Source organism: Halyomorpha halys, unplaced genomic scaffold, assembly GCF_000696795.3.
Source record: "Halyomorpha halys isolate HHAL.00 unplaced genomic scaffold, Hhal_1.1 Scaffold155.1, whole genome shotgun sequence".
NCBI lineage: Eukaryota > Metazoa > Arthropoda > Insecta > Hemiptera > Pentatomidae > Halyomorpha > Halyomorpha halys.
In genome coordinates this window covers 904,300-930,772 of record NW_027115270.1, presented here as the reverse complement: position 1 = coordinate 930,772, position 26,473 = coordinate 904,300, and the positions used below count along the sequence as shown (strand labels likewise).

Here is a 26,473-nt window from a genome sequence, read left to right as displayed (position 1 = left end):
AGAAATCTGAAATAATTTTTTTTTAGTAATTAAAAGAAACAATGTTGCATTATTTTTTCCCCCTTCAGATGTTTTATCATTTATTTATTCTAATGACTTTTAATGTATTATTTCTTTTTCCTTTTTTCTCCTCATTAAAATTTTAAATTGCAACTAACCTCATAAGCAGCATATGATAAAAAAAAATTTAACAACTGCATTGCAAAAATAAATGAATCTTTAATTCACATTAACATATTTTTTTAAAGATATTATTCGTTGTTAATGCTTCCATTATCATATTAAAATGTCATATATCAGCCCATATTTTGATTATTTGTTTGCAAATAAAGCTTTTATAACAGATCTAGGCAGAATATGCCTTTTAATTGTGCTATACATTAATTAAAAAATATAAATTTACTTATAATATTTTATTTTTTATAATTTAAAATATACAATGTACTTTAAAGCATGCTTTAATAAACTGCAAACATTTTAATCACTTAATTAAAAAAATTGTTCACATTTCATATTTAAAATTGTTCAGTACACATAAACACGTTAAGACATAGACCTCTCAGATGTTGGATAAAGCGCATAAACAAATAAAATTTAAACTTTTTAGATTTACTTCGAAAATACTACCCTTCACAGCATATGCCTAGTCAGCGTATTCATATGGACTCATTTAACAGCGAAGAATATTTTACAAATAAATCAATAAAAATGGCTATAATCGAATAACAGGAGAATAATAAAAAATGCTGGTATACCAATAAAATATATATAGTAGTGTTCAGAAAATATAAATTGACTAAAACAACTTTAGTGCCCCGGTGTCGCATTTAAGACACATGTATGTAGAAATTAGACTTGCAGATTCTGTTCCGGTGATTGTAAGAGTGGGGTCAAATGTTAAAGAAAATAATTTAATAGCCATGAAGATTATCAGCAGGACCTCATAGCGATTGGTGGTTTCATTTTTTCTGTTCCGTCATGAATTTAATAGTTTCAAAATTTATGTCCATGACTGGAACAAGGGTTGGTTTTATCGATTACAGTTCCGTAGTTAAGGTTAAACTTATAAATCTAAAAATTGTGACCTGTAAACGAACTACAATTTAAAAAAATGTACACACAGACATAGAATAAACCCGAAATTATAAAAATAGAAAAATTCTTATTCTAGGACTAAATCTTTTAGGTATAGGTATTAGGTATTAGGTAATAGTTTCATATTACGAATTCGAGTTTTCAGAAAGGTAAAATTATATAATATTTTATATTGAAAAGTATATAATATTTACTCTCCTATTTTTTTATTTTTTTTTGGGGGGGGATAATATACCAACCTATTCCAGCCAGAGTGGAAATCTCGAAATTTATTCCGAGGTTCCACCACAAAATATAAGTCGATACGCTCAAGCCGAATGCTAAGTTAGTGCCAACACACTCATCCACAGCCTTCATACACCATCTTAATTACTTTCATTTAATTTAAGTTCCCATGGAACTTATATATATTTTATTAATGAAGAAAAAAATAAGAGTGATACTAAATAGCCATAATTCTGGGCCGTATTGGTCTGGTTAGCTGGAAGTAGGTATGGAAAAAAAAGATAGTTTTCAGGAAAAATATGCAGATTTCTACAAAAGATTCTATTGACCGCTGTATAATATTCTGATTGAACAGGAAATATCAAAGAAGTTAGAAAATCTCGTACGGATGTGCATAACTGAAACGTTTAATAAGGTACGATCATTATTCTGAGAAATTCGAGGTCCGGTCAGGTTTAAAACAAGGCGATTCTTTATCACCTATCCTATTTTAACTAGCAATAGAATACGCCATTAGTGTGATGAATACCAAAAAAGATTTAACTTTGGGTGGTAAAATACCGGCGCTTGGGTATGCTGATGATTTGGTATTATTGGGTGATGACAAAGAAACTATAAAACTAAATACAACCACGGTAATAAACTCCAGTAAGAAACTAGTCTTGAAATGAATACGGATAAAACAAAATACATGGCTAGCAGTAGAAACGCGAGCATTTTCGATGATACAGATATAGAAGGAAATACGTTTGAACAGGTAGGTTTAAATATTTAGGTTCTACGGTAACTAGAAAAAAACGAAATTAATGAGGAAATAAAAGCAAGGTTGAAGGCGGGAAATGCTTGTTATTTTTCAATTTCGAAACTACTTAGCTAGCGCCTTCTATCCAAAAACTTAAAAATTAGAATTTACAAAACTATTATCCTTCCCACGGTTCTTTATGGATGCAAGACATAGCCTCTTACACTAAGAGATGAACAGCGCCTTAAGGTTTTCCAAAATAAAATAACACGTAAAATATTCGGACTGAAAAAGAATGAATTAACGAAAGGATTTAGAAGACTACACAACACTAAATTAAGGGACCTACACCCGGTAAATATAATTCAAGTAATAGCATTTCAGAGTATAAGATGGGCGGGTAAGGTTATAGGGCCTAGCAATGAGCGGATTTCTAAAATGTTAATAACTGAACCGACGGGTAAACGTCCGAGGGATAGACCGAAACGTAGATGGGAGGATGGCTATAAAACTGATTAAGTAGTATTGGGTTTGGAGGGGTATCACTGGAAGGATGTATGTCGAGAGCGAATGGTGGTATCGGCATCGAACTTTCGGGTTCGTTAGGCCTTCATTATTATTATTAAGTATATCTCTCTATTATATAAAAAAAGTTTTTAGTGATAACCTAGTGATCACCGTGTAAGATTTTATTTTACATATAGGCTGGAATAAGAGGCACTTAATTGAAGTCAAAATTTAAATTCTTGGATAAAGACTTTTCCGTTTACACTATATTGAAAAAAATAAATCAGTCTGAACTACAGAATACATATAAATTAAAGTTCTACAATTCGCGTAGTGCAATTAAATGAATAGTTATATAATTTGTAACATGGGGTCCGGCGGTAGACGGGTGGGGACACTGCCTCCCCTAGTATATGTGTATATCAATTCTATCTGAAATAACTTATATACATATATAGTAGCATAAGTTATTTCAGATAAAGCTGAGAAGAAACCGAAACTATTTCTTATTTTATTCATTCTACAACTTCCCTTCAGTTCAATATTATATGTTTGGAAAAATGGGAATTTTTAAAATATTTTTCCAAAACTTTTCCAAAAGTTGTTTAAGAAATATTTAACAGCATCACACTTTGTACAAGAATAAAATAATAAGAAAAAGTGGTTTGAACACTAATTTTAAGACTTTATTTATATATTTGTTGTTTTTTTTTTATTATTAATTTAAATTTATTTGTTTCTTTTAATTTAGTGAGTAATATTGTTATCATTCACATTTTTTTTTCTTCCTTTTAATCTTTTTTATTTTTATTTATTTTTCTATTATTGTAAATATTGTATGGATGAATATTTGAATTATAATACTAAATATCCTTCATTGGTGGCAGATTGTATTATTTTTCTTCAATAATGTACAAAAACAAATTTAAGACTAAAAACAAGAAGGAAAATGCAGAACCTCTATGCAGGGATTCGGACATTCACGTCCCAACAGTCACCTACACTCATCATACGAGTGGGGTGTATCGGATCAATGTTTCGGACATTTAGGAAATGCGTGAAAAAAATGACGAAAAATCAAAGCAGAAAAAATTAAGTCCTAGCAGTGAAACTAGAAAAAACAAAAATGATATGTCCATGACAGCAACGCTCTGGACACTGACATTTTCATCTTAACTCGTACTTTCAACACATCCTACATTACTTCTTTAACATTTCCAGTAAATAAGTAATTACTTTGCATTGATAATTAGCTAGAAGGATTTGAAGGCTAGGGTTTTTCAAGAAGTCGTCCAAGCTTACAAGTTCCAAATGTTTTGCGATTTTTTTTTAATGTTTTGAAGGTTTTGGGTGTGCAGACTGAGTTGGTGGTGGGAAATAATAACGGTGAATTGATAAGTTTTTTCTCACAACACCAACATTTTCCTGACGATTTAATAAAAAGGATTAATTCACCTTGAATAAGTTTTATAAACTAAAATTTTGGGAAAATAGGACCTTTGAGATGAAGCTTGCTTAGGAGCTCATATTTTTATTTTAAATCTCTCTACTTTTTTCTTATTGTTAAACACAATAACTAAAAATGAGTCTAATAAGGGTTTTTTAGAAAAAATATGGTAGGTTTCTAAATGGTTCTTGAGGTTCTGAGGAAGGATTTGGATTTCGCTACTTCGTATCTTGAATGATAACTTCAGGAAACAAACAAAATTGAACTTTTTCTAATACACTCAAGAATTATTGGTTCTACGCCAATAACATTAAAAAATAAAAGATAAGAAAATTGTTGGGGCCAAAGCCTGGTTGTCCAATGGAGGCCCTTACAGTATGCCCTAATTAAACTGGGTTCGACAGATAGTTAATTTTAGGTTTTAAATACTGTTTTGATAAAGGGTAAAAAATAGAAATAGAATACATTTTAAATATTCCTGCAAATAGATGACAATATATATGAAATAATTGGTGAAAGAGACAAATAAAAAAAAAATGTGAACATGCACTATAATATGGTTGATAAAAACAAAGAAGTAAACTAATAAAAACAAACAAAGTAAAACAATATTTAATATAAAAATAAATAATATAGAGGATAAAAATTGAAGAAAATATAAAAGATAGAAAACTACAGAGAAATGATAAGCTGCTTGATAAAACAGAAAACATATAAGAAAACCTCTTTGATAGATACAAATATATTGAAACAATAGAAGGAAATAAATGAAAATTAAAAGATACTAATTGGATATAGAATACTATAAAATAAAATTAACCTAAAGAACTCTGGATAAAAAACATTAATATATTAAAATGGTGGATTTAAGTGGCAATTACAAGTTACAATCGGTTTTAATAATTATTGGTACGTGATAAACTTCTCAACCACCCAAATCCACTTGTTTCTAACCTGGCTTCTCCTTCATTACCTTATAACCCTACTAGGCGTCTGAAAACAAGATGGCCTCGAGATCTTCTCCTCTAGAAGTATTATTGTAGTTTTATCAACGAATACATTCTTCACATGTTTGTATAATGACATGACATGACATCACTGACAGCAAATTTACATGTATATATTTTTATACAGTTGTAAATAACAGCAAATAAATTATTAAAAAAAAAAAAAACCTTGCGAGAATACAAAGCTCCTCTACCTTCGATAGAGGGGAAGAAAATTTTTAATTAATATCTTTATTATATTTGTAATATAATGTCCTTATTTTTACTATAAAAATAAATATCTATAGCACTCCTTTGTCTATTGGAGAAATTTGTTAATTAGAATCATCCACTTTTTCAAAGAATATTTGTCAAAATACTACAAAATTAGGATTCAAAAGAATAAATTAAATAAAACTCCTAAAGGTTTATTAGAGTTTTTAGAAAAATATTGGTTTTTTATGTCTATCTTCGATTTGAGCGCACTATTTGAGCGTGAGTGTTAAATGGTTTGAATAAAAAAAAATTCAAGCCTTCGAGGTGGTCAACCGCAAAACCCTTTTCTTCGTTGGTTATCTCGAAGAAAGGTTAAGATCAGTAGGAATTAAGTGCCGGAATGATTGATTAGGGCATGAATAAAAACCCTTCTTAAAGAGTTTGCAGAACTTTCCCCAGTTGATTCCCAAGATGGCTAACATATTTTTTTTCATATTTGATAGAACAAAAGAGTTTTTTTTTTTTATACCTTTCGGAATTAAAACTATTCATGTACAATCTGAGCAAATAATTATTAAAAGGGTTTCTTAAATCAGCAATATATATTTTCCGAGATAGATAATGGGTGAATGAAACATGCATATCATTATGTTATATTTATTTTCTACCAAATTTTTGACACAGGTACATCATCATTGATGTACCCGTAGTGAATACGGGAGCTCCAAGTACCAATGCTACTACTACCAACTACCAATCGCATATTTATTGAAAGAATCACAGTACATACGTTTCTCATTTAAAATGCCGTTTGTTACTTTGTAGTAAGGAGATATTGAAAATATAGGATATACCAAAATGTTTTGATGTGCCACTCTCTGTTCAAGTTCACATATTTTACATATTGACAGTCATTTGTAAAATAAAGTCATAGGATTTTTGTTTGACCTTGAGGCACAGATGGTTTATATTAGAATAATTTAACTGAAAGGAAATAACGCCGAATATGAATACTGACCCAAAACTTTTAATACTTTGTTGATACGATTCTTGATGATGATGAAGGGGGTGTGATTCTTGATAGCGATTTGAATACTACCTCAATTGTTTTTTTCTTATCTTCTACTACTTATTAAAAACTAATACTATATATATATATATATATAAGTGCCCTTCCTTTACTACAAGGCATTATAAGGGAATGGGTATAAAGAGTATTCATGATTTTTAGTTTAACATGTTAAAGCTTGTTAAATGGGAAAAACTCATGTTAAATTGAGAAACATTTCTTTCTTTTATCGTGTTAAAACGATATAGTATATAACATGGTTGAGAAGCTGTTACTAGCTCTGTTAAATGGAGAATGACGTCACACAACAGACCAGCTGAGCTCATCACCATTTTGTTTGTTATAGGAACAAGCAATGTAGTATTGCTTGCTCGTAGTTTCTATTTAGTTTGTGTTAGTATTGTTTTGACAATACTTTGTTGTTATTGTTTTTAAAACTAATAAAGCAATGTATGACAATAATAATAATGTAATGAAAGTTTCAATTAGCTCATCTTGTTTCTATTCCTCACACGTTAGAAGATGAACAAGACACAGTAGTCAAACTTTCACAACTTCTACTTTTCCTTCAATTAAGGCATGCTGTAATAAATTATTTTAATCAAAACTTAGATGTAAACAGTAACAAGAAGTTTTGGAAGGAAAGGTTATAAAACAAGTTGCTTAGAAAATCCGCTTGGAGCTTTTATGCATTTAACATTTAACACGGTAAAACATTTCACATTTAACACAACATCATGAATACCCCTAATATTGGCTCAGGATCCGCTGGCCGGGGATGCAGAGAAAGGGGAGGGACCGCTCCACTGGGGTAAGATGGGGGTTCAGATGACTCACTTAGCAAGGACATTGACCAAGGACAGTGCTCTGCCACTTCTTAGGTCTTGGTAGAGAGACGGCCTCTTTGAAGAGCGAGTTGGTACAAACCTTCAGTCCATCGAACAAGAAACCAAATGGAACTCAATCATCTTATAAGGCTCTCCGTCAGCTGATATCACAATCTATCAGCATATATAAATAATCTATAAATCTATATGTATTTATGAGGTTCATCTTTAAGAAACTCTGTTGACTGGATTAAATTGTGATAGTTACGAAGCAAACATTTAATTAAAATCATAACTAAGGAAACAAAGGAAAAGTGAAACTGACGAGGACTTTAATAATACATGTAATAAAATATAGCATAATCTAGACAGAATAAGTTTGAAAGAAAGTATTGTGGAGCGCATAGAACGTTGTTCTGGAAATGTCGAAAAGTTATGGTATGCTTGTTTCGGATAAAATTAACAACAAACAAGTTTTAATTAAAAAAATCGGTAATTTATGATACACAATAACGTAGCGCAAATCCTATTTTATTAAATTTTCTACAATGTTCAGAACCCATTTACTTAGCTCTGCCACAATGAAGGCTGGTTCCCCAACCAGTTTTACATACGACCCAATTTAGCATCGTATAATTGCCACTGCCATGGTGTGAGCATTAATAATATCACGTCACAAAAGAACTTAAGTTCAACGACTATATACAGTATTAACAAATCGTATCGAAAGACGGTGATAGTATCTTCAAACCGGACAGTAAAATTAATTAAGCTATTACCAAAGGAGAAACCACAGAACTAAAAAATAAGAAACTATTAGCCAGTGCTCACTCCGACCAACTCCCTCTCTGCTTTTCACTGCTCAGGAGGTGCAGTGCTCAAGCAGTGAAACGAAAAATAATCTTTATCCAAGGACTAGAAATCACCTAAAAAAAAAAATAGAGAACATAAATAATTGTTTATCATCTACCATATACCCTGGGTATATAAAGTAGTTCTATTTCCAATAGTCAGATTGGTTATACATAAATGTTAGGTTTTATTGAAAGATTGAGATTTAAAGATGTTAATTTAAAGAAGAAATGATGTTTGAAGGAAGTTGGGAGAGAGGTATTGCCGACAAGAAGTTAAGTACGGAATTCCAAAAGGAGGAGGAAAGCACAGCATAGGATCTGTCAAAGAAAGCAGTTCTATGTAATGGAGTATAAATATTGATTGGTTGGGTTCTGGTGTCCAAGGAATGGATAGAGGAAAGCAAGGTAAGGGGTGATATAGGAAGATTTACCACTTCTTAGGAATTGGAATAGGAAAGAACCCAGGAGATATTGCCATCGGAATCGAGGATAAAGCCACTGTAATTTAATATAATAGCCAGACATTTGGGGACCCCAAAAATAAATCTTATAAAGTAATTCATAAGACGCTTTAATTTTCCTTCGAGTTCGTCCGTGAGTCCTCCCTAAACAAGAAAGTCATAATCAAAATGAGGGAAAATAAGATAAGACAGAAGCATTGACAACGGAAATAATGGATTTGTACTTGATTATTTCACATAAAGAACCACCACAGAAACCAGTTAGTCCAAAAAGAAACCCAATAGCGGAAATTATATTTTCTAATAATTAATAATTAAATCACCTTAGTTATAGAGATTTTAAATTTTTAAAATATACAAATTTTCCAATCGCTTAAAAAAGAAAGAGTTTGATAACTTTAGAAACCAAATCATAACTAAGTCAATCAGACAATACATTTAAAGTTTCACCAATTTCGGTTATTGTGTATTCAGCAATAATTCAAAAATTTCTCATTTAAAGTAATGAAACAGAATATAACTTAATTGATACAAACATGAAAGTGCTGTGAACAAAGTTCTTTAACTATCAATTCGTCCGTTTATTTGTTTTTGTTTAGTGACGTAAAACATCATTGGTATTAAAGCCATTTATACCTTATTTAATTTTTTATTTATTTTTTTTTTAGCTGCCTGATGTTATAATTGTGTCAGTAAACCTGTAAATAAAATCATCTCTGAGGGTTTTTTGAATATCTGGGTTTAATCCTAAGTTATTGAGGTGCGATGTGAAATATGGGTATTCTTGGAAAATATGACTAATTGTCAAATTGTTGTAATACTGCCAGTTCGGGTTTGTTTTTTTAAAAATAAGACAGGAGTGAGCAACATCCAGCATTCGCGGCTGGAAGTACTGCAGGGTTTAACGTCCGTTTTAATAATTTTTAGTTTTACTAATTGCGCTATTATTTCTCCGTCTGTGTTAAATACTTTATTTTACTACTTCGCGATTCAATATAGCACATTGTCGCAAAAGTCTTGTTAAATTATGCCGCACTAATGAGAACTTCGATATTAATTTCTTGTTTTATAATTCAGATTTTATATACTATAAATAAAATATGTTTCACCAATAGGTGATGGTTTTAATTATTATATCCTTATGCTATTTATTTATGAAAGCAACCTCTGCTCTGTGGCATTAACAATGTTCTTAATGAATTGAGCCTTTTGATTAGGTTGGATTGAATATATGTTTATCATATGTAAATGCCCATTATCATAATCTGAGCCTCAGAAAATTTTTTTTTTTAAATTCGTAAACTGAGTCTATATTTATTTATTTATTTTTTTTTCAACCGATAAATATTTATGGATCATTTAATATCCTTGCTTACACGTATCAAAACATACACATTAACAATCGTATTAAATAAAAATATTTATTTCCCCTCCTTATGCAAATCATGAGAGCGTAACTCTAACAATCGTGGCATACAAGTGTTGTAGCAGTCAGTGGTGAGTCTTGAGGAAGTGAACATGTGGCCCAGCAAGGATGGAAAGCAACCCTTCACAGCTTTGATCAAAAGTCCTCAAAAGCAAGAGATAGAAGGTACAAGTTATAACTTATCAAAAATAATAAGTTTTTATGGACTTAATTCACTCGACTATCTGTAATAGAGGATGAACTTTTTTTTCGATTTTTAATTGTGGTGGGTCTTGGATTAGTTAGAAATTTCAAGTTTCACTGTTTACAAAAAAAATATATATTGTTTAGTTTGTGGCAACTTTCCGATTTTTGGAACGAAAGATAACCCTAACCACTGGACCAATTATGATGTAACTTTTGGACTATTCCAGCCTGGAAGAGCTATGTAGTTACGGTACATATAGATACAGATGATCAAACCATAATCCTTATTTTGTAGACTAGTATTAAAATTTTCTGGGGATACATAATTCATTTTTTAATTATGTTAAAATTTAAAGAATGATTTCAAAGTTATGAAATTTCGTGTTATCGGTATGTATAACAAGATACCTTAGGTATGTATCTACTATGTATGGGTACTTTCGCCCGATTTTTCCTTTTGTAAATTTTTTTCCGATTTTTCACACGTAATGTTTCAATGACCTTGTATTATAACTAACCACAATTATCTAAGAAAAAGCTTGATATTGCGATACCTTAAGCAGATTAGAGGCCACATTAAGCGATTTATACAGTTTGGTACATCAATTAACTTTATAATATAATTGTTTTCTGTAAACTAGCAATAATTTTAACAAAAACACTGTAAACTATTCCAAAGCGGTTCATTATTATAATTTATTATTATTTATATCAGCAACAAATGAACTATAAGATAGCTCATTATAAACTAGTGTGGCAAATCAATGACTTCCTAATGGTAGGAGTGCAAAATCCTATATAATGATTTTTTGTTATATCTTCGCTATTATTGGTCCAGTTACGATTTTAAAAAAAAATTAAATTATTTATAATGAGGAAAATTAGCAGCTAAGATCTATGCTTTTGAGTTATTCCAAAAACTAGTGAAACATTAAAAGGTTTTTTTGGGGACTGCCTAAAACTTTTGAAAAGTGTGAGTAAAAGTTCAATTACTAGTAATGGTCTTATTTGACTAATTATAATATTACTATTATTTTTTTAGGGAATTCAATTACTTTTCAAATAACACCCCGACAATAAAAAAAATAAACAAACTATTTTGGAAAAGCCATTCCAAAATAAATTTGTTTTTCCCCTATTTTCATCAATGACAAAAATATGAGTGTATAAAACCTCGTGTAGGCAGCCATCTTAAAACTAAATCGCGGGCAGTAATTACGAGTGCGAGGATCATCGCGGGGTTACCTTTTTTGCCAAATATATTTAAAAAAAGAAAAAATCCAGTAGTTTCGGAGAAATCCAGGCGGACTTATCTTACATATATTATATTAGGCTATAAATGTGTCACTCATCCTTAACTTAGCTTTAAACAAAATTAAATGTTATTTATAATATATACTATATTATATATAATACAACTATATTTAGTATATAATAAATTTTATCTAATTTAAGTATCAAAACAATCTGTATTTCTTTAAATTCCAACGTTTCGGCCAATTTAGCCATCCTCAAGGACAATTTTAAATACTAATTTAGAACCGCATCCATTTTAAAAAACTTTATCCAGGCTATTATTCCCAGGTCAATTATTTCAGTCTAAAATTACTCTACTCTGTCAATTCTTCAAATTAACATTAAAATTTTTAATCACAATCAATTTACATTATAATACTTTATCACAACTGATATAGTATAAATTGACTGTGATTAAAGATTTTACTGAAATAATTGATCTGCGAAGAATAGCCTGCATAAAGTTTTTTAAAATGGATGTGGTTCTAAATTTGTATTCAATTGTACTTGAGGATGGCTAAATTGGCCGAAACGTTGGAATTATAAAACAATATAGATTGTTTTGAGACTTTAATTACATCAAATTCATTCAATTTAAACAATAATAACCAGTCTCAAGTGGCATATAAGTATAATAATATAATACAACTATATTTAAGCAAAGTTCGCAACTTAATTGTTTGCGTAGTCGTGCCAATTGTCTATTCCATATTGTTCTACATTGCTGTAATACAACTAACTCTAGGTTTGTGCCAGAGTTAGTTATCAATATTTACATCAAATTGATAAATATTATATCAACTTGAGTTAAATAAAGCAATATAGACAATATATAGTGGTTATTATTTTTTTTAAGTCGTGAATTTATTTATTACCAAATACTCATTTGGTATTAAATATATATATTATTAATGGGCAATGGACATGACTATACAAACAATAAAGAAGCAAAACGTCGTCTAGATATAGTTAGTTGTTTTCTTCACTAATTGTCAAGACCTAGAACAATATATATCTACAACAGTCAAGAAAAATGTTTTACAGTGGTTATTTTTTTTTCCTTTTTAAGTCGTGAATTTATATCTTACCAAATGCTCATTTGTTAATATATATATATAAAGTTACGGTCTGAGTCAGCTGTTATTTCGATGTCAGCTGACTGATGGGATCACCTGATCGAATGTATATAAGAGATGTAGCGAACACAATAAAGCTAGTATTTTACAGCAGATCAAGCGTGTTAGATCTAATTCCTTCTTCTCTTTTTTGACATTTTGCTTATATACCAATAAATATCTCTTATATACATTCGATTAGCTGATCCCTGACATCGAAATAACAGCTGACTCAGACCGTAACTTATATATATAATTTAAACTATATATACATACAACTATATATAATTAAACTGTATATACATACATATATATTATTATTATCAATAGGCAATGGGCATGACTATGCAAACAATAGAGATGCGAAACGTCGTCTAAATATAGTTAGTTGTTTTCTTCACTAATTGTCAAGACCCACAACAATATATGTCTACAAAAGTCAAGAAAAATGTTTTACAGTGGTTATTTTATTTCTTTTTAAATCGTGAATTTATTTCTTACCAAATACCCATAAATCAAATCACTTATCAGATTTAAAGTCCACAAGGAATAAAAAACTATAACAGACTTCGTTTTATAAAATTTATTTACAGAAAATTCTTGAAGCAAATATAAATAGGATAAGAGTATCAAAGAAAAAATTCAAGGCATTAAACATTTCTTTCTCTGATCGGAATTCCTTAAAAAATAATAATACGGGCCATGAAATAGAAAATTGATTTTTTAACCTTTTTTAGTTTTTCAATTAATTTTTTTAGATCGTAAGAAAATTGAGTCTTTGTGGTTATAGTTAGACATGATTATAGACGATAATATATATTCCTAATATTATATTGGTTCAAATATCTTTGTACATTAATAGACCAGCGGGCCAAATCCGCTGGCGAGCGCTGGGAGAACTCTTTGATCCCTAAGACTGAGGCAATTAAATTCCCAACTGATTCGCGCAAAGTTTCTCATATCGTTCGGCTCAGTGAGCAGTAGCTTATTAATTTTGGATATTTGTACATTAGTTTCTCGCTTTTACGACCGCACAATGAAATCCGTTTTATAAAATAAATCTTACTATATCGTTTACTACAACAGTTATCATTAAATCATGCCATCAGTTATTTTGTATGTTGTTAATGGAAAGTGGTCGATTTTACAAACTCAATTAATATTTATTTTTTAGGTCTGAGTTAATTTAATTTAAATTCAATTAACGGTTTAAATAGAGATTAATGAATCAGCGATTAAAACAATATAGTGAAATATCTCTTTGAGATCACCGCTCAGTACAAATTGTAACCAAATATGCAACAATGCTGTGTATTTCAAACTATTTCGACACTTATTACATTTTGCAAACAAAAACCAAGATTCCATCTTTGTCTAAATTTATACACTCACACACACAGCACTAAAACTAGATAGCACATTATTTTGAGAAGAGCACATTTTCTAAAATATCAGTTCTAATAGAGCTTTTTACATTCAATAGTTACCGAAAAAAACTTTTTCAAAAACCAATATTTTGTGAATTTATTTTGGAAAATATCATGGAGACTACTACTCCTACCAAAATATTAGTTATAAACTACATTAATTCAATTAGAGAGCTTATTGACATATATGCGTCTTTCGTAGAAGTAGTACGATATATACAATTTTAACATATAAATACCAATTGGGTTGTAAAATAAGTTTGTAGCCTTTTTCAATATTTCAATTTAATCCTCTCTGTGTTTATATAATCATGTGTACTTGGTCTGTAATATTTACATATTCTAAGAAAGGATTAGTTAAGGTACTTTTATGCATCAGTTTCAACCGAGATTCCTTATCTTTAAGTGGTATTTTGCTCGTTCAAAAAGGAAAATCCGCTGTACAGTCGGTTAACAAAATTTGCAGTATGTATGGCGATGATGCCTTAGGAGAAAGCACAGTTCGTTAGTGGTTTGCTCGGTTTAGAACCGGAAATTTTGACTTGGAAGACGCAAAGCGCTCGGGTCGTCCTTCAACTGTTGTTGATGACCAAATTCAAGCATTGGTCACAGACAACCCTCACTCTACGACACGGGATATCACAGAAGTGCCAATTGGAACAATAATTAAAGGCAGTGGTTGAGCAAAAGCGTCCAGCATTGGCTAAGCGCAAAGCCATACTGGCATGGTGAGTCTCAACACTCTTTATTATATCATCAACAGTCCAAACCTTTCGGGCAAGTCTCACATCCAATATTTGAAATACGTTTTGCAGGCTATTCTGCCCAGGTCATTAATAACAAGTCCGGAACGTTGGGCTGTTGATGATAGAATAAAGAGTGTTGAGACAACATGCATACCAATTGAATTATAATTTAAATTACTCAAGCAGACGTTTTCGTTCAAACTTTTTCTTAATTTATATATTTTCTAAATATGACAAATATACAAAATTTACTTCATTAATTCGTATTCATTCATTTACATAATAAATTATTAAAAAAAAATATATATTAAAATACATAACTGAAAATAACATGCAGGCGTGTAACACTCACAAAGATTTTTTATTTGTAATGGTTGGTTGTTCTTGACTTTCCTTTTAAAATTTTTGGTAATTATTTTTATGTTAAAAATCCATATACATAATCAAGTAAGTTCTACCCACTCAATACAATTTAGCATAGCTAAAAATCTAAATAACGTTTCGGTGAATCGAGCCCTTAAAAATGTATATGCTAAAGAAAAGGCAATCGGGGGAAAGATAGGCGTAACATATACTGGGCCCAGTCCATTGGACCCCGCAGATTGAGGCTGCTTGAAATTCCAAACACAACCATATGTATATGCATAAAGAACGGTCAGTGAGAGGAGTTCTTAGGAAGTGCAGAGCCATTTCTAAAAGGGCAATGTCAGTTTCATTCTACATTATTTACAATATATTTGTTTAACTTAATAATACACCATTCGTTTCAATAATAAGCATAAAAGTAAGCCATTTTTCAATCCAATGAATAATCACACTTCAAATATTCCATCACTTCCTCTCCGTCCAGACCCTAAAGATTTTAATAAATATTCTGTTTTGCGACTAAAATTTATAAATTGATAGAATATTTATTTTATTTGTTTTTCACATTCATCAGAAATACTATTTTATCCTTTATGTTATTATAAATGGATGCTATTTACATTCACTTAAGAATTGTAAATATGGATGTTAACATTATATGCTAATTTTTGTTCATTATCAGATTATTACCATTAGGAGTCTCATTTTGATTTAATATCATTTTATTTCTATTTCTCAATTTTTTTTTGGGATTTTTCTTCTTTCTACATCAGTCACTAAAGCCCAATTTTTGTTCTGTTTTATTAATCTAAAGGACCCATTCCAGAATAAACAAAGGATACTATATGCATAATTTTTTATTAATATTCCTTGTAATTATTTACAGAATACTTTCGTTACTTGATTGATTTAATTTGTTTAATAAATATCATCGGTCCACTTATACACGAAAATTTATCAGAAACATAATAATGAGCTGCATTATTTTTTTTATTGATTTGTTGTTGAACATTTTAAAAAATATGAGAAGGAAGAAAAAATATTAATAACTACTTTTTTATTTCCTGTCGACGTTTCGACCTACATTGTAGGCTTCATCAGAGCTGTTGGGTGGGAATTTAAATAAAGACCTCTTAAAATGCTTAAGGGGTGCTTTTTTACTTAATGCTCAAAATGCTTTTTTGAACGATCTCTGTTAATACTTCCACTTAATGTTTATAAAGTAACATAGGATCGTCTCTATTTTTTTCGAATACATTTTTCAGAATGTTTTTGTTCAATGAATTTGTTTGTATATATAAATAGCAATAAATAAATATTTAAAAAAAAAAGTTATATCTCGAGAACAATTGAAAGTAAATAGCTCTACTAGGGCTTAGATTTTAGCAAATTTACTCTACTTTAAATGATGTTCTCTTAGATTTTCTATTATTGTTGGTAGTTGAAAAGATATAGAGCTCCGAATAAAAAATTAATTATTTTTAACGTTTTGAAACAGCCGCCATTTTTTATTCCACCAACTTATACTTGGCAAACTCATCAATTTTAACTAATAATTATACCTAGTTTTCAATTAAGTAAAGAAAAATTGGGGTGAAATAACTGCCTTTTTTCTTCTCTCGGGCTCTTGTTATAGTACTATAAGAAGATTGTACAAGAAAACATATAATTATACAATACCCTAGAATGCATCACACCGTAACTAGATGTGTGTACATATTAATAAACAGGAAAACAGAACAAAAGTCCGCGTAGGTTTTGAAAAAAAAATCACTAAATTATGTATAATCAATATATTAGAACTTTGACTTTTACAGTTATATAATGCGGTGTAAAATTGTTCTAAAGAAATTTTATACGGTTTAGTGGATGGTTTTCATGAAAATGGAATGTTCTTTTTTCTTAAAAGAAAAATTAATTATTCAACTATAAGTATTCATGACGTACTAATATTTTGTCCGGCACTGGTACAAATCTTTACCTACGCCATATGTTCGCATCCTGCTCATAAATCATTATTACAAGGTCGTCTTTCCTTAAACATTCCATTGTCAATTTCTTATGTCCCAAGTCAATCTAATATAGCTTCATACTACACGCTTTCTCTATAGGATAAGGATAAGGATTGCCTTTTTTTGTGTTATCATCTCCCCTTGTGAGATTTTGTTAACAAACAAAACATTAGATGTACAAAATAGAAATATAAGATACTCCAACGTTATAAACACTTAGAATATAATTAACAACACAGTTCAATTTTTAGTCGGAAATTACAGGAAGAGACGGTCGTATATCACTTTTAAAATATTTGCTTATAACAGGAATAGGAGACTTTAAGATAGTTTAATAAAGCAATATTTAAAAAATGGAAAATGACGTGAAACCTGCCACTCCCGCCCTAATTTAATTTAGGGATAGTATTTTTCATATTTACAAAAATAAATTCATTTCTAGTTGTAAAAAAAACTAGCACACATACGAAGAAAAACGTCACACTCAAGTCTTATGAAAAATCAACGGTACGTTCACAGATTGTGTTTAAAAGAGTAGAATAAATAAAACACAATGGTTCCTATTCATCCTTCTTCTTTCAGTCCGCTGGTGTTTCTCAGGGTAGTAACCTCGGCCCCATCCTCTACACAATCTATACAGGAGATATCCCAACCAATCCTAACACTATCCTCACCATGTATGCCGATGACACATGTGTGCTCGCTGTTAATAATAACCCTTTAACTGCATCCCAAACTCTTCAATCCCATATCACAGCCCTCGAAGAATGGTGTCGTAATTGGAGGATTAAAATAAATTCCAACAGATCCCATCAAATTTCCTTTACCCTACGTCGTAAACCGACTGACTGCCCTACAGTATACTTCAATAATGTTGCCCTTTCCCCTGTTGAACAGATCCGCTACCTTGGACTACATCTGGACAAACGACTAACCTGAAATCCTCACATAAGACTGAAAAGACAGGAAACTGCACGTCGATTTCGACTATTACAGTACTTACTAGACAAACGGTCCAAACTTCCAATTAATTACAAAAGACTGATTTACATGACAATTATAAGGCCTATCTGGACATACGGCTTTGAGCTTTGGGGCTCCACTAAACCTTCGAATTCCTCTCGTATCCAATATCCTTCGTAAAATCCTAAATGCTCACTACTTTTTCACAAATAAAATCATCCACAAAGACCTTAATATTCCATTTGTAACCGATCTAGCCCGAACCAGATATCAATCCTTCCATTACAAACTCCCTAGCCACTCAAACCCATTAGTTTCTAATCTTGCTTCCTCTTTTATTCCGGATAATCTTCCGAGGTGTCTGAAAAGAAGATGGCCTCGAGACCTATTATTGTAAACATGTTTTTAGAGTGCTAGCATTGGTTGTACCATTTTATTATGCTTTCCTCAAATTTACTTGATGTATTTATGTACAGTTGTAAATATATAAATTTAAAGAAAAAAAAAGAGTAGAATGAATCTTTCTGAGACTCTGCGACAGACTTAACAAGGATGTGATCAAATAATTGAAGAACCATTTTTCCAAATCAATGAAAGAGTTACTCAGCCTAAATACAACATCTGGTGAATAAGTATTTAAGAAGTTATATAAATATATTTAAAGAACGTAAATAACAATATTTTATTATATTATGTTCGGTGAAAGATAATAATTACATATTACGAATTATTCATAATTCTGCTACCCATTGTTGCTCGTGAGAATGTTTGTTACCTTTTTTTGTTTGTATTCTATTCATACTTTTCGAACAATTGCTAATCTTGATGGATCATGTGTGTTATGCCAAAGTTGAGCTCCGTACTTATAACTTTTCATTGTATCCGAACTTCTTAAGGGACTTGATCAATAGACCTCGGTTTTTGAAAGCAGGGGACCCCTTTTATTGCAGTATCTATTTAGTGAGAACAGAGACTTTAATATTAGCTCTCCTGTATCAATATGAGATGGTTGATATATTAATTTCAAGACAAGTCTCTTCTGAAGCTCAATAAAGAGGAAGATCATCGTTTCAGGAGTTCCAAAATATATACTACGCACGGAACTGATATTAAGGGCATTTATTATTTGAGATATTCTTTCACTTCAAAGAATTTGTGACATTTTATCACTAAATTTAGTGATCTAAAATAAATAATTGAATCAATGAGTACTGCTATGATGATGATTAGTTGGCCATACTACACATTCCAAATATATTCTTGTTTCGTAAATATGCTAATCCAATAAATAAAATACAGCATACATGAATTTACAACGGATTAAACACTGCATAGTTTCACGAAATAATTCGTTAAAAGAATTAAGTAAGAAGAGAGATATTAAAAACTTAATTAACGTCACAATAATAAATATGATTTCGGAAATGAAAACTGTCTATTTCCACACACTACGCTCGCTTAAAATATAATCTGTTGAGGTTGGTCGCTTACCAAGCAGATCATGTCTGCGGAGATCTCTTTCAGTTCGTCAACAAGTATTTTATGTTATTATTAACACAAACATACTTGATCCAATTTTACTCTCAACATTTATTTCAAAAACTCTCCAACGTTTCGGCGCTTGTTTTTATAATATTTTTACATTATTTATTAATACCTTAAATATCGATGTCATATATTCTTTAAAATGTTTCTTGCAGGCAAACTTCCCATGTCATATCATTAAAACAAATTAAATTTTTTTTTAATATTTATTTATTGCTATTTACAACTGTACATTATAATACATTTAGTAAATCTGATCTAAGTTAAATTGGAGTGTTACAGGCGTGTAGAGAATCTACCCATTGGTAGCACTCTAATGACATTTTACATTAGCTGGTCTCGTGGCCATCTTTTTTTCAGACGCCTCGGAGGATTGTCAGGAATGGAAGAGGATGCAAGGTTAGAAACTAGGGGGTTTGAGTGGCTAGAGAGTTTATAATGGAAGGATTGAATACGAGAGGAAATCGAAGGTTTAGTGGAGCCCCAAAGCTCAACTCCATATGTCTAGATTGGCCTTATTACAGTCATGTAGATCAGTCTTTTGTAATGTGTTGGAAGTTTAGACCGTTTGTCTAGTAAGTGCTGTAATAGTCGAAATCGACGAGCAGTTTCCTGTCTTTTCAGTCTGGGGTGAGGATTCCAGGTTAATCGCTTGTCCAAATGTAGTCCAAGGTAGCGGATCTGTACGACAGGGGTAAGAGTAACATCATTAAATGAAACTGTAGGGCAGTCAGTAGGTTTACGACGAAGGGTAAAGATGATTTGATGGGATTTGTTGGAATTTTTAATCCTCCAATCCTTAATCCTCCAATTACGACACCAATCTTCGAGTGCTGTGATATGGGATTGGAGATTTTGGGATACAATTAATAAACTAAATATTAAATTAATATCACAACAGTTTCAAATATTGCTTTTTAATTGATTAATCACTTAAAATGTTTTTATAATTCAAACTTAAAACTTTTTTACATATATTATTGTCTCTATTTAATCTACTAACATCATTAACAACAGAACCTACCTTTAACAGGTTAGGACTCTGTTATTATTTTATCACTAAAATTCTTTTTTTTTACAATTTAATTAACGTTCATTTTTAATGTTTTGTTTATAACTTACCATTATTAAAACACATAATTATTGTATTTTTATTATACATATAATCTTTTGCATTCATACGCAAGTTTTGCATATTGTATTTTTCATTGCAAAATACAATTTTTGTATTTTTTCACATATACCTATATGTGCACTCACATATATGTGTATATATACATTGTATATTTGAGAATCTGAAAGCGGGAAGTTAGCGGGAGATCGAAAATTGTGATCCAATTTAAGCAGTAATTATTATAATAAATAGAATGAAATATAGAACATTTAATAAAAAAAAAACAAATAAAAATGTATTAATAACGAAAACACAGAACTGATAAGAAAAGTTGGCTATAACTTTAAGCAATACATACATTGATACTGTTCATATTATAAAAAAATTATTTTATTATTAATCGTATTAATAATAAAAATATAATATTTGATGTATTATATTTACACAAATTTATAACAAGGCAAAATGCTAAATTTCCGACTGAGACAATTATATTCCATACAACACGTTCTAAATTATCCCTCAGACAAAAACTTAACGTATGCAAGTACTTACTAAAGCACATATGGGACTTACTCCTGCCAAGTTAATGGATCTGCTAAAAAGACAGATTCAAAAAATACAAACTTTTCATCAATCTCAGTTTTTAAGACTTACGACAAACTCACCACTCTACGTTTCAAATGAGACCATTTACACCGACCTGCACTTTGCGATTGTAACGGACCACATTCATATGACTTACAAACGGTTTCACAACACACTCTACATGAACAGTTTAATACTTTTATTCGGTAGATGGCAACACATGAAAGGATGAGGGACCTCCTAGCGCAATCAAATAATTTTCTTAGGAGGATGTACCACTGGGCGCTGTCTCCCTGATGCCAACTAATGCCATTTCTGAATAGTACAGCTTGCTGATTGTAAACTGGATTTATAGGTACAAATAAAAAATTGAAAACATAAAAAAATATCTATACTAGCTTTAGGATAGGCTACAGAGGGAACACTACAGAAAAAAACCACTCCCTATGGTAATATCTATAGCACACGTCCATTTAAAAATTAAACCAAAAATTTTTCTGTCAGATGAGTCACTATTCAAACAATGCAGCGACATGGTCGGACGCACAACGCCAACATAATTAGCGATTTGGCAAAATTTCAATGCATAAATATTGAACAATACAGTGAAGTAAGCTTCTCATGGATCTCAACACGCGCCAGGGTTATGATACATAAGCAATCACCAACCGGAACGGCTAATTTTCCCTAAACAAAAGAATAATTGATTTGTAAGGAATAATGAATCAGGGATAATGAAAGAGGGTCAAAGTTTATTAAATAAATAGTAGACGGCAAACGTAAACAAAATGTTAATTTCCATCAGTTACTTTACATAACCAATGCAAAGTAACAGGTTATTTCTACGTCCTAGGCATTTAACTTACATTCAAGAGCATTCTTATCGTTGTGAAGGTACATTCTACAAATATTGAAATTCTACTCTACCTCACACTTAGGAAGGAATTCACCTAATATCAACTAGAGACGGATAGAGTGAATTCTATACCAAATCCAAATGACATTGCCAAAAAAGTGTGAACTTGTGCGTACCTGCGACAAAATAAAAGACACCAATCCTCGATAAGCAAGACTATCAATATTTAAGAGACCATAAAATCTTATTTAAGCTTATTGGACTTAGAATATAATAATAATAAACTGTACCGCTACAACTACAAGGGTCAGGGCTTGAGTATTTTGTAAGTACTGTTTCTTGAGCAACGGCTGTGCAAGAAGGTGGTTTGTTCATGATTATCCCGTTCTAACGCCAGGTTTTCCCATAGTTAAGGGTACTCACTTTATAGAGGACGGGTGTACCCCAAAAGTCAATTTTATAATTGTAGTTACCGTCAAGATTTATAATATAGTAGAGATATGAACTTGGTTTTTTTTTCTTTACCCAATTCCTCACCAATTCTAACATTATCACACAGGTTACCAACCTATCAGAATAGATTAATATAACCAGATTAGGACCAGGGTGAAGTCCGAGTTTTCATTCCGTAGGACCTCAAAAGGCAACCCGCCCATTACGGCCCAATGGAATAAGATTTCTAAAATTGAGCTTTAACACACTCGCCCACAACGGTCTCAGATACGTACAATGTTAAGAACATAATTAAAAATCTTACAATACACCTAATACGAAAAAAAAAGGTCCTTTCCTAACACCTTAGATTGAAGAAAGGTTGTCCATTCTGTGGCTCAAGGTATTTTATTGCATCCATTCATTGCATTTATCGATCTCTAATGAACGGTAGAGCACTTCACACACCCCCTTCCTGGTCATTTCTGACATACTGGCGAGGGGAGGGGAGAAGGAGTTATCTACAGTGTACCACCAATTATCATGATGGAGGGCTACGTTTTCATTTTGTGGACCCACCACAGAAATAAAAGTCAACCCTCCCAGGCTATATTCGAACCTACTGCAGTCCCAAGATTGCAAGGACCTACGCCTCAACACCCTCAGCTACAGACTAAGAGCTCTAAGGAACCATCAGTGAACAGGTATGACGACAGGTGGGAAAAAAATGGAGTTAGAGCATACCTGAATCATTTGGACATCGAATTGAATCCCTAAAACGGATCGCATAGAGTTCGTTCCCCAGTGGGTTAAGAAATCCATTTGGACTTTCCTAGTTTCGGACACCGCCACATATGTTGAATTTCATATTATTAAACAAGGGTATGATTCTAGACACCTGGGGCTATCTGGCCATCTCTGTACAAAACCAAACGTTGGAACAAGATCCTACCGTCTCCGCCGCTTACACACCTTGGAACTCGACAGCACAAAGCTCTAGATAAAGCCGCAGATCTACCAGGGCGTTTTAAGGAGAGAATTTCTAACAAATAAAATCTGTATTCTTATGACTGAACTTGAAACATTTTCTGCTGCATAATCAGAAAGGTAACTTATGTAAATATTAAGTTTTAGAAGGGTATGATTTGGAAAATACATAATATGAATTATTCTCACTACTATCAGAAGTATCTTCAGAATGTTTCAAATTGTTTAGTCAACAACTTTGTGAACAGAGTACACTTCCCACCAGAAATGGGCAACTTATACACAATATGTTTTATCACGTAAAATTGACATTAATATAAAGCTGCATAGTGGTAAAATAAATACATAAAAATTAAAATGTCAATTGGTTATTTTACAGTTATAAAGTTTTTTTTCTTTTAAGCCAAAGAATAACATCAAACTAATTAAACATTCCAAAAAAGGAAGTATTTACACCTTAAGATAAAAAAAATATTAAAAAACCCATCTATAGTTCATTAATTCCTGATGGTGAAAATAAAATAAACCAATGAGAACTAAACTCCACTTTTCACAAAAGTCCATGTGCTCTCAAAAAAATGGAGAAAGAGAGAGAGGTGGGTTTATGACGAGTGAAAATTAAGAAAACATAATTCGTTACAATTTTCTTAATATTAAAAGAACTATTTTAATTATATTCTTTACGAAAAAATCCTATATCAAATAATTAAAAACGTACTAAAATTAACAAAACCACCTTATTGAATGTATATTGTATAATAGAATGCACCACAAATGTTATCTATAAGTTAATGATTCACTCCTTGATTCCATCTTATAGTTTACTGCAATTAGTAAATATGGGAAATTCAGTATTGTATGCAAAACTACATTAATTAAAATGTTTATAATATTAGCAACACTCGCTGTCCATGTAAGATTTTAAGAATTAATTAATTAACAGCGATATGAATAACCGTATTACCTTCCAGGGAGCTCTTATGGTATGAAATTATGTTTGCCATTACTCTTGGTTCCGTTTTGGCCGATTAGGCTTTGAAGTTTTTTGATGTCTCATGCCCCTCTTGATATCAAGCCAGCTTTCGAATACTAATGAGGGAAGCCATAACATTTATTTTTTTGGTAGTTTGTTGTTAATTTTGGTAAAGCACATACATTTATTACAAAGTTATCTTTAGTTGAATATATAATCTCAAAAGAGACCCAAAAACCGCAATATTTACATTCCTCAATTCGAAATATTATGCAATGGAGTGTTTTCAATATTAAAACTATTTAATAATATCTAAACTTCCAATCCACTAAAAACACTGATCTACAAGACTGTAATAAGGCCAATCTGGGCCCTGTTTCATAATGAAAGCTAATAGGATTAGTTCAAAATACAAGTATAGAAACAAACTAGTATACAAGTATAGAAACTGTGTTAATTACAGTAATACTTATATTTTTTCATAATAGGGAAGACTATTAGTGACATTACAGGAGTTAAAAAGTACTAAAGTACAAATTACTATTGTACAAGTCAGTGTAATTGTATTAAGTTAAATTGATAAAACTAATAGTATTAGTTTGTACTTTATTATGAAACAGGACCCAGGACAAACGGAGTTGAGCTAAACCTAAATTACTCTCATATCCAATCCTTACAATCCAAAATCCTTCGTAAAATCAAGGCTACTTACTTTGTCACAAATAAAATCATACATAAAGACCTTAATGTTGCATGTGTAACCGATCTACTCCGAACCATATACCATTATAAACTCCCTAAACTCCCATTATAAACTCCCTAACCACCCAAACCCACTAGTTTCTAACCTTGCTTCCTTTTCCATTCCTGACAACCTTCCGATGCGCCTTAAAACAAGATGGCTAAAAGACATGCTAATGTAAAAACGTTATTAGAGTGCTACCAATGGGTAGTTTCTCTATTCGCCTGTATCACTCCATTATAAACTAAAATCAAATTTACCGGATGTATGTGTATAAATGTATAGTTGTAAATTTTAATAAAGATATAAAAAAGAACAAATGTTATTACTATAATATTAAAACAAGTTTTTTTTTAAATGATTAATTATCATATTTTATAACGTTTTATTAAGTGCTACAACCAAGAGATAGTTCCTTGACAAAGTATTGCTATGTTTCATTACAAGAGTAAATATCGATGAATAAATAAAAACTTTTAATATATTAATAATAATAATAATAAAGAATTAGCGAACCGTAAGGTACAATTCCGAAATCACCAATCGCTCTTAACACACATGTATCCAGTGAAGTAGATCCAAAGACTTATCTGCCAAACCAGTATTGACGCAAGCACCCGACTTAAGCTTTCTTCGTAGCCCTACAACCTTCCATGCACATGTTAATCACAGCAATGCCGCAATTAATGACCTGAATTATATTTACCGGGTATAGTTTCTTCAATTCGGAAATTGCCTTCTAATTTCTTCGGTAAACTTTCCGTTTTTTGGTCCGAATATTATACGCAATACTTTATTTTCAATAATCTCCAGGCACCGTTTCTCCCTTAGTGAAAGTGGCTACGTTTCGCACCCGTAAAGAATAGTATGCAGGAGAATAGTTTGGTCTGAACAGAAAGCGCAAGCTAAGCACTTCCATAATTGAAATATAACCAACATTTACTACTTTTAACCTCACTTTTATTTCCTCTATAATTTCGTTTTTTTTACCGTTACCGTAGTTACTAAATATTTAATCCTCCCTACCTGTTCGAATATGTTTCCTCCTTTATCTATATTACCGAAATGGCTTCCGTTTCCACAGCTAACCACATTTTTTTTTTTTTTTTTTTTTACATTTAAGTTTATTTTTCACATACGCTGATGATACATGTATACTTTCTGTAAATAACGACCCAAATAATGCATCACAAACACTACAGGCACACATAACATCTATTGAAGAATGGTGTAAAAACTGGAGAATCAAAATAAATCCTGACAAATCCCA

The 26,473-nt window shown here is 31.1% G+C and overlaps 2 protein-coding genes across 3 annotated transcripts in view; one reads left to right on the top strand and one right to left on the bottom strand.

The window, feature by feature from the left end:
- The window catches only part of Ms (Myosuppressin), a 377,051-nt gene that overhangs the window by 308,760 nt on the left and 41,818 nt on the right, over window positions 1-26,473 (bottom strand). The gene's annotated exons all lie outside the window — the stretch shown is intronic.
- Window positions 9,921-26,473, top strand: part of LOC106678695 (acyl-CoA synthetase short-chain family member 3, mitochondrial) — a 52,542-nt gene continuing 35,989 nt past the window's right edge. The window contains exon 1 of the mRNA XM_014417398.2: window positions 9,921-10,020. Coding sequence (XP_014272884.1) covers window positions 9,948-10,020 — 73 coding nt within the window. The 5' untranslated portion in view covers window positions 9,921-9,947. The remainder of the gene's footprint in view (window positions 10,021-26,473) is intronic.